The sequence below is a fragment of the Bos javanicus genome, chromosome 4, assembly GCF_032452875.1.
Source record: "Bos javanicus breed banteng chromosome 4, ARS-OSU_banteng_1.0, whole genome shotgun sequence".
Lineage (NCBI taxonomy): Eukaryota > Metazoa > Chordata > Mammalia > Artiodactyla > Bovidae > Bos > Bos javanicus.
The window spans coordinates 113,878,789-113,888,173 of NC_083871.1; the positions used below are offsets into that span (position 1 = coordinate 113,878,789).

At 40.6% G+C, this 9,385-nt stretch overlaps 1 protein-coding gene across 2 annotated transcripts; it reads left to right on the top strand.

The window, feature by feature from the left end:
* The first annotated feature begins 572 nt into the window (after nucleotides 1-572).
* Nucleotides 573-8,998, top strand: LOC133246633 (GTPase IMAP family member 7-like). Of its 2 annotated transcripts, none has more exons than XM_061415138.1 (2): nucleotides 573-679; nucleotides 7,533-8,998. In XM_061415138.1, exon 2 carries the CDS (start codon nucleotides 7,574-7,576, stop codon nucleotides 8,453-8,455), a length of 882 nt encoding a protein of 293 aa, XP_061271122.1. In that variant the 5' UTR covers nucleotides 573-679; nucleotides 7,533-7,573; the 3' UTR covers nucleotides 8,456-8,998. The 2 variants fall into 2 exon arrangements, with proteins under 2 accessions (XP_061271122.1, XP_061271123.1); XM_061415139.1 differs by lacking the exon at nucleotides 573-679 and adding an exon at nucleotides 4,553-4,646.
* Nucleotides 8,999-9,385: the final 387 nt, after the last annotated feature.

Below are 9,385 nucleotides of genomic sequence, written 5' to 3' on the forward strand. Positions count from 1 at the left end.
AGACATTTATTACCTCCTAGTTCTGGGAGTTCAAACTCAAGATGCTGGCAGAGCCGTGCTCTCTGAAGAGTCTTAGGGAGTCTGCTTTCTGGCCTCTTCCAGGCTTCTGGGGCTGCCAGCAATCCTCAGCTTCTAGACGCATCACTGCAACCTCTTTCCTCTTGCATTTCACTATAAGCAGAAGGAGGAACCAGGCTGCACCTTCCACACTTTGCTTGGAAGTCACTTCAGCTAAATGGTCAGGTTCATCAGTTACAAGTTCTACTTTCCACCCAACAGTAAAACAGGCAGTATCCCAAGGAAACAGCGAGCCATGTGTCTGACTTACTTCTTTCCTGAAGCGCCCTGTGATCTCTCACAGCTCCCAGGAGAGATGATCAGACACTGTGTCTGGCTTTCCGGGCAAGATTTAAGTCATTTACTATAACCCCAAACAACAAGTGTAATTTTGGGAAATTTTGCTGTGACTGCAGGCACACGGAGGAAAAGCTTCCAACCTGGAAAACCTAAACATTATGGGCAATATTTCTGTCTCTTTAAAGAAAAAAAGTGTCTTCACTAACCACACCCAATTTGCTTCCTGGCTCTGAGGTCTCAGATGCAGCAGTTAAAGCAAAAACAGGGGCTCAAACAGCTCTCTGGAAGAAACCGGACAGCTCATCAAATCCTTCAAAAGCAGGTGAGTCTGGCTGAGAAGAGGCTCCAGAGCACAGAGCTGTAGGGGCAGTAGGATATCTGGAGTTGGAGAGGGCGTGGATTCTGGCCTGAGAAGGGACCACATGCTGTGCAAGCAACTCCACCAAGAGGATGCTGCCAGAGTGGGAGTGGTGGAGGGTAGGGAGGGGAGCAATGGTGTTTGTTAGCATAATATCCACGCATCTCATTTTAACATGACAAACTTGCTGAATACTACACCTTCCATCCAGTTGTTGTTGGGATAGACATTGAGTACACTTGATAACCCAGACATTTCTCTTAAGAGGAAATGCATTCCCAAGGCGGGTCTTTAGAGCTGGAAGGCAAATAGAGGCCACTTAGTCCTAATCTCTCTTTTTTAAAATTTAGTTTCTATTTTATATTGCAGTATAGTTGATTGTAAATCAACTACTTTTTGGGGGGTAAATGGTATTTGAAGACTGAAATCTGGCACTAAGAGTGCTTGTTGCTACTTGGCTCATTGTTTTTATGCCTTTTCAATGAAGTTCAAAACTATACAAACATACACAACCAAGAATAGGATTCCTGAAAATAATTTTTTGCAGGTCTTTCTGGGGGGAGAGTAGTGGGAGAAATTAAATACATCCCACTGGGGATGGACAAAGAAATGACCGCTTTGTCAGGTCTCTTGGAACGATTTTTTGTGTGGCTCATTCACAACACAAAATACAATTAGGCTCGTTTGCTTCATTTGCTTTTGATTTTCACTAGTATTTTGAAACATAACTTTTCTGTATAATTGTTTAAACTATTTATATGGCTTTAAGATCAAATCTGTGAAATGTAAGTATATCCCAACAAGTCTAGTTCCCAGCATCTATCCCCGTGCCCTCCTTCCTCTTTTTCCCATCCCCATCTAAGTAACTTATTATTTGTTTAGTTTTCAGATTATTCTGCCATTGCTTGTACAGATGAATGAAAAACACATATATTACATTTATACATGTAGGTCACATTCCTCCTTGTTAGAGAAATGCTCGTAAACTGTACATTATTTTCTTCACTTTGCTTTTGTTTTGCTTAATCATGTATTCTACAGATGTCTCCATACTGGGATATAGAGATATACTTCATTCCTTCTTACAGTTGGCTAGTACTTTACTGTGTGAATATACTTTAGTTAATTCAATCAGGTCCCTAATGATGGTCATTTGATAAGTTTTTGGTCTTTTGAGGTTTCAAACAGTGGTGCAGTTAACAGCCTTCTGCATAATTTTCTTCTTCTTCTTCTTCTTTTTTTTTTTATCGGTGTACCTTTGGGATAAGTCCTAAAACTGTGATTGATAATCAAAGAGTAAATGCTTAGGTACCGTTGCAATTTCTTGCTAACTTCTCCTCTGGTTCTTTTAGACTGTTTTTCTCTTCCCAATAGTCATGCAGGAGAGGACCTGTCTTCCTTAATCTTTTTGTTTTTAAATAGTTATCTATTTGCCTGCATTGGGTCTTAGTTGCAGCATGCGGGATCTTTGTTGCCTCTTGTGGGATCTTTCCTTGGGACACATGGACTCTCTGATTGTGGTGTGATTAGCTGCTCCATGGCATGTGGGATCTTAGTTCCCCAACCAGGGGTAGAACCTTCATCCTCAGCATTTCAAGGCGGATTCTTAACCACTGGACCATCAGGGAGTCCCTCCCCTATACCGTTTACCTATAGATTATGCCAACAAAGTTGAATTTTGCCAAACCTGTATGTGAGAAATAGTGTCATAGTATTACTTTAATTAATTAATTAATTTAATTTAATGGTTTTTTATGTTTTGATATGTTTTTCTATGAGTGAATGTTAATATCTTTTCATATATTCAAAGGATTTTTACATTTTTTCATGAACTTGTTCATTCATATCTCTTATCTCATTTTCTATTGAGTTATTGGTCTTTTGTTTCTCTACTTTTAGATATTGTTTGTTTTCTAAAATATTTTTATTGAAGTATAGTCAATTTACTATAATTGCAGCAAAGTGATTTAGTTTTATATATATGTATACATTTCTGGTTCTTTTTCATTATAGTTATTACAAGATTTTTAATATAGTTCCCTTTTCAGTTCAGTTCAGTCACTCAGTTGTGTCTGACTCTTTGTGACCCCATGAATTGCAGCACGCCAGGCCTCCCTGTCCATCACCAACTCCCGCAGTTCACTCAAACTCATGTCCATGGAGTCAGTGATGCCATCCAGCCATCTCATCCTCTGTCGTCCCCTTCTCCTCCTGCCCCCAGTCCCTCCCAGCATCAGGGTCTTTCCCAATGAGTGAACTCTTCGCATGAGGTGGCCAAAGTATTGGAGTTTCAGCTTTAGCATCAGTCCTTCCACAGACACCCAGGACTGATCTCCTTTAGAATGGACTGGTTGGATAGTTCCTTTTTACTATACAGTAAATCCTTGTTACTTATGTATTTGATATATAGTGGTGAGTGAAAGTCACTCAGTCGTGTCTGACTCATTGTGACCCCATGAACTGCAGCACGCCAGGCTTCCCTGTCCATCACCAACTTCCGGAGTCTACCCAAACCCATGTCCATCCAGTCAGTGATGCCATCCAGCCATCTTATTCTCTGTCATCCCCTTCTCCTCCTGCTCTCAATCTTTCCCAGCATCAGGGTCTTTTCAAATGAGTTAGCTCTTTGCATCAGGTGGCCAAAGTATTGGAGTTTCAGCTTCAACATCAGTCCTTCAGATGAACACCTAAGACTGATCTCCTTTAGGATGGACTGGTTGGATCTCTTTGCAGTCCAAGGGATTCTCAATAGTCTTCTCCAACACCACAGTTCAAAAGCATCAATTCTTCAGTGCTCAGCTTTCTTTATAGTCCAACTCTTACATCCATACATGACCACTGGAAAAACCGTAGCCTTGACTAGACAGACCTTTGTCGGCAAAGTAATGTCTCTGCTTTTTAATATGCTGTCTAGGTTGGTCATAACTTTCCTTCCAAGGAGTAAGCGTCTTTTAATTTCATGGCTGCAGTCACCATCTGCAGTGATTTTGGAGCCCAGAAATAAAGTCAGCCGTGGTCTCCACTGTTTCCCCATCTATTTCTCATGAAGTGATGGGACCAGATGCCATGATCTTAGTTTTCTGAATGTTGAGCTTTAAGCCAACTTTTTCACTCTCCTCTTTCACTTTCATCAAGAGGCTCTTTAGTTCTTCTTCACTTTCTGCCATAAGGGTGGTATCATCTGCATATCTGAGGTTATTGATATTTCTCCCAGCAATCTTGATTCCAGCTTGTGCTTCTTCTAGCCCAGCATTTCTCACGATGTACTCTGCATATAAGTTAAATAAGCAGGGTGACAATACACAGCCTTGACATACTCCTTTTCTTGTTTGGAACCAGTCTGTTGTTCCACATCCAGTTCTAACTGTTGCTTCCTGACCTGCATACCGATTTCTCAAAAGGCAGATCAGGTGGTCTGATATTCCCATCTCTTTCAGAATTTTCCACAGTTGATTGTGATCCACACAGTCAAAGGCTTTGGCATAGTCAATAAAGCAGAAATAGATGTTTTTCTGGAACTCTCTTGCTTCTTCCATGAACCAGTGGATGTTGGCAATTTGATCTCTGGTTCCTCTGCTTTTTCTAAAACCAGCTTGAACATCTGGAAGTTCACAGTTCGTGTATTGCTGAAGCCTGGCTTGGAGAATTTTGAGCATTACTTTACTAGCGTGTGAGATGAGTGCAATTGTGCGGTAGTTTGAGCATTCTTTGGCATTGCCTTTCTTTGGGATTGGAATGAAAACTGACCTTTTCCAGTCCTGTGGCCACTGTTGAGTTTTCCAAATTTGCTTGCATATTGAGTGCATCACTTCCACAGTGTCATCTTTCAGGATCTGAAATAGCTCAACTGGAATTCCATCACCTCCACTAGCTTTGTAGTGATGCTTTCTAAGGCCCACTTGACTTCATATTCCAGGATATCTGGCTCCAGGTGAGTGATCACACCATCGTGATTATCTGGGTCATGAAGAACTTTTTTGTGCAATTCTTCTGTAATCCATGGAATTTTCCAGGCCAGAATACTAGACTGGGTAGCCTTTCCCTTCTCTAGGGGATCTTCCTAACCCACGGATAGATCCCAGGTCTCCCACATTGCAGGCGGATTCTTATCCGCTGAGCCACAAGGAATATATAGTGGTATGTATCCATAAATTTGATACTCTTAATTTATCCCTTTTCCCAGTACCCTTGCCTGGAGAATCCCATGGACAGAGGAGCCTGATAGGCTTTAGTCCATGGGGTCATTGAGAGTCAGACACGACTGAGCAGCTTCACTTTCACTTTTCACTTTCATGCTTTAGAGAAGGACATGGCAACCCACTCCAGTGTTCTTGCCAGGAGGATCCCAGGGATGGGGGAGCCTGGTGGACTGCTGTTTATGCGGTCGCACAGAGTCAGACACGACTGAAGTGACTTAGCAGCAGCAGCTGACTTTGCTATTTGGTAATCATAAGTTTGTTTTCTGTGTTAGTGAGTCTGTTCCTGTTTTGTAAATAAGGTAATTTATTTTTTTAGATTCCACATATAAATTGTACCATATAATATTTGTTTTTTTCTGACTGACTTACTTCACTTAATGTGAAAACATCTCGTTTTATCCATGTTGCTGCAAATGGCATTATTTCATTCTCTTTTATGGCTGAGTAATATACGATTGTACATACAAACCAGAGTTCTTTACACATTCATCTGTAGACGAACAATTAGTTTGTTTGCACGTCTGGGCTATTGTAAATAGTGCTGCATGTATCTTTTCAAATTAGAGCTTTATCTGGATAATATGCCCAGGAGTTGGATTGCTGGATCATATGGCAACTCTATTTCTAATTTCTTGAGGATCTTCCATACTGTTCTTCATAGAGGCTATACCAATTTATGTATCCACCAACAGTGGAGGAGGATTCCCTTTTCTTCACACTCTCTTCAGCATTATTTGTAGACTTTCTGATGGTGGCAATTCTGACTGCTGTGAGGTGATACACCAAGGTATTTTTGACTGCATTTCCTGAGTAGTTACTAATGCTGAGCATCTTTTAATGTGCTTATTGACCACTTGTACGTATATTATTTGTATAAAAGGGAAATGACTCTTCTTTTATAAAAGTAGGAAAATTTTTTCCTCTGGTTTGACATTTGTGTTTTAATTTGTATATTCCCACAATATCTGTTTGATTTTTATGTAATCAAATTTAGGAGTCTCTTTCCTTACTCTAGACTTCCCTGTGGCTCAGCTCATAAAGAATCCACCTCCAACGTGGGATTGGGTTCAATCCCTGGGTTGGGAAGATAACCTGGAGAAGGGAAAGGCTACCCACTCCAGTATTCTGGCGTGGAAAATTCCATGGGTGGTATAGTCCATGGGATCACAAAGTGTGGTACATGACTAAGTGATTTTCACACAACCTTACTCTATTCCAAATCTTATAAATATTTTACCTATACCTAGGTTACAAAGATTTACTCATGTTTCTTCTATTATTTATATGGATTAAATTTTTCTACATTTAAATTTCTAATCTATTTGGAAGTTGAACAGCAAGAAGAAATGGACACAGTTTTATTTTTTCTATATGGTTGTCTCAATGTTCCTTATTAGTCCATCTTTCTTTGCGTTGATGTGAGATGCTACCTTACTGAATATAAATGTAGCATAATGTAAATGATTTGAATATAATTGAATATTGTGTGATCAACTTGGCCTATATTTGAATTTTCTGTTTTTGTTTCACTGTTCTGTCTATCCATGCATCAATATCATACTGCTTTAATTATAGAAACTGTTATATTCTACTATCTGGCAAAGCTAGTCTTACCTCATTTTTTTTTTTTTTTTGGCTTGTTTGCCCAGGCTAATTATTTTTCCTTCATCCAAATAAATTTTATAATCAACTGTTTTAGTTGCTGAGTTCCCTAGGTGGCTCAATGGCAAAGAATCCACCTGCCAATGCAGGAGGCTCGGGTTTGATCCCTGGATCTGTAAGATCCTCTGGAGAAGAAAATGACAAACCACTCTAGTATTCTTGCCTGGGTAATGCCACGGACAGAGGAGCCAGGCAGGCTATAAAAAATGGGGTCACAAAAGAGTTCGACACAACTTAGTGCCCAAAAAACAATCTTAGTTGCATGGAAAAAAAAGTGATAACAAAATTTTTAATTTTATATATACATACAATCGTGTTAAAGAAGAATCAATTAATTTAAATTTGATGAACTTCTTTAAACATGAATCAGGATTGAATTTGGCCAAATGACTCTTCTGCACCTACTTTTCTTCTTAATCTCTTGATGGGATGTATTGTACAATGAAAATCCTCATGTTGAATCACCCTAGTATATTTGACAATCGTACTTACTCATGTGATGCTGCTTTTCGCATCTAATAATGTATTTAGGACTTTTGTATCAATATTTACACATGAGACATGTCTATAGCTTTATTTATTGTGAAATCTTTGTTAGCTTTGAAATCAACATTACACTTGCTTCATAAAAAAAACTGAACATTTTCCTTCATTGCTATGTGATCAGGAATAGTTTGAGTAGCACTGAGATTATCAGGTCTTTAAAGGTTTCAGTGAGTTCCCTATGAAACTATCAGGACCTGACATTTTTGTGGAGATACTCTTAACTACTTGGCTATTTCTTCAATAACAATTGAACTGTTTAAATTTTCTGTCGCTACCGGGGTCAATATGCATAAGCAAATATTAGAAACTATCAGTGAGGAAAAGAAGAAGAAGAAGAAGAAGAAAAAAGAGATGGAAAAGGTTCCTACTTACCTAAATTGACCCTTTCCCCCCCTCCCTCCTTTTCTTAGGTGGTGTGGGTGCCTGCGCGCCAGAGTCTCTTGATATAAACATGGCTGCCATGCCAAACAACACTCTGAGGATCGTGCTGGTCGGGAAGACCGGAAGTGGGAAAAGTGCAACTGGAAACACCATCCTCGGGGAAAAAGTATTCAAGTCTAGGATTGCTGCGGAAGCTGTTACCAAAACTTGTCAGAAAGCGGTCCGGGAATGGAAGGGGAGAGAGCTTCTTGTTGTTGACACCCCAGGGCTCTTTGACACCAAGGAGACCCTGAACACCACCTGCAGGGAAATCAGCCGATGTATCATCGCCTCCTGTCCCGGGCCTCACGCCATTGTCTTTGTCCTGAGGCTGGGCCGTTACACACAGGAAGAGCAGCAAACCGTGGCGTTGGTCAAGAATCTGTTTGGGAAAGCAGCCATGAAGTATATGATCATCTTATTCACTCGCAGAGATGAACTGGGGGACCAGAGCCTGAGTGACTTTTTGAAGGATGCAGATGTAAACCTACGAAGCCTCCTCCAGGAATGTGGAGACCGCTGCTGTGCCATCAGTAACAGCATGAACACAGAGCAGGCTGAGAAGGAAGCTCAGGTGCAGGAGCTGGTGGAGCTGATAGACAAGATGGTGCAGAACAACCAAGGGGCTTACTTTTCTGACCCCATTTACAAGGACATAGACCAAAAGCTGAGACAGCAGGAGGAACACTTGAAGAAAATCTATGTTGATGAATTACAAAACAAAATTAAACGAGTAGAAAAGGAATATGCCCATAAACAACCAGCAGAAAAGGAGAAACAAATAAAGTTGCTAATGCAGAAGCATGAGGAACGAATGAAAAATATAAGGGGAGAAGCTGAGATGAATATATTTCAAGTTGCATTCAACATGATTAGAAATACACTTTCACACATATGGCACATGTTCTGGTAGTACAAAGTTTATTTTTACTCCTCATTTTACTATAACTTGTTAATACGGTAGTTTATAGTTTCCAAGGATGGTTAAAACAATATTTTCTGACTTCTTACAATCTGACTTCCTCTTATGATCTCTCTCCCTTGCACTATGCGTCTATGTCCCTAACCTTGAAATTGGAGGGATTTTGTGACTGCTTTGAGAAATAGTAGGTGGTTGAAGGAACACCATATGACTTCTAAGATTAGATAGGGAAAATGCCTCCTTGCTCTTCCACATTGGTTACCCTTGGAATTTGCCCACCCTGTTGTAAGGAAGCCTGAGTAGAAGCCCAAGTCGCCCCCATGAAGAGAACCTGAAGTCACTGCTGCACTCCCCTGGCTGATATTTCATCTGCCATCTAGAATCAGCTTGCTGGCCTTGCAAGTGAGGCAACACAGAGTGGATTCTTCAGCTGCCAACTGATGAAACTGCAAAAAGCAAGGATGAGCCATCCCCACGGGGTCCTACCCAAATTGCAGATTCATGAGAAAAATAAATGATTGCTATTCTTTTAAACCACTATGTTTTGGGATGATTTGTTATGCAGTGAGGGCTGCATGCAAGCAGGCTAAGTTGTTTCAATCCTGTCCTACTCTTTGCAACCCTATGGACTGTAGCCCACCAGGCTCCTCTGTCCGTGGGATTCTCCAGGCAAGAATATTGGAGTGGGTTGCCATGCCACCTTCCAGGGGATCTTCCTGAACCAGGGGTCAAACCCACATCACTTACATCTCACACATTGATAGGGGGATTCTTTACCACTAGCATCATCTGGGAAACCCATGCAGTAAGAGTTAACCAGAATTAAATAACTTTCCAGCTCATTCCCCAGCACTCCTGGTTCCCACCTGTCCTTCCACACAATGCCAATAAATTTAAGAGTTTATGAAATTGACATAACCA

Excerpts from the sequence above, each read along its gene's own strand:
- LOC133246633 (XM_061415138.1), top strand. The coding sequence starts at position 7,574 with ATGGCTGCCATGCCAAACAACACTCTGAGGATCGTGCTGGTCGGGAAG.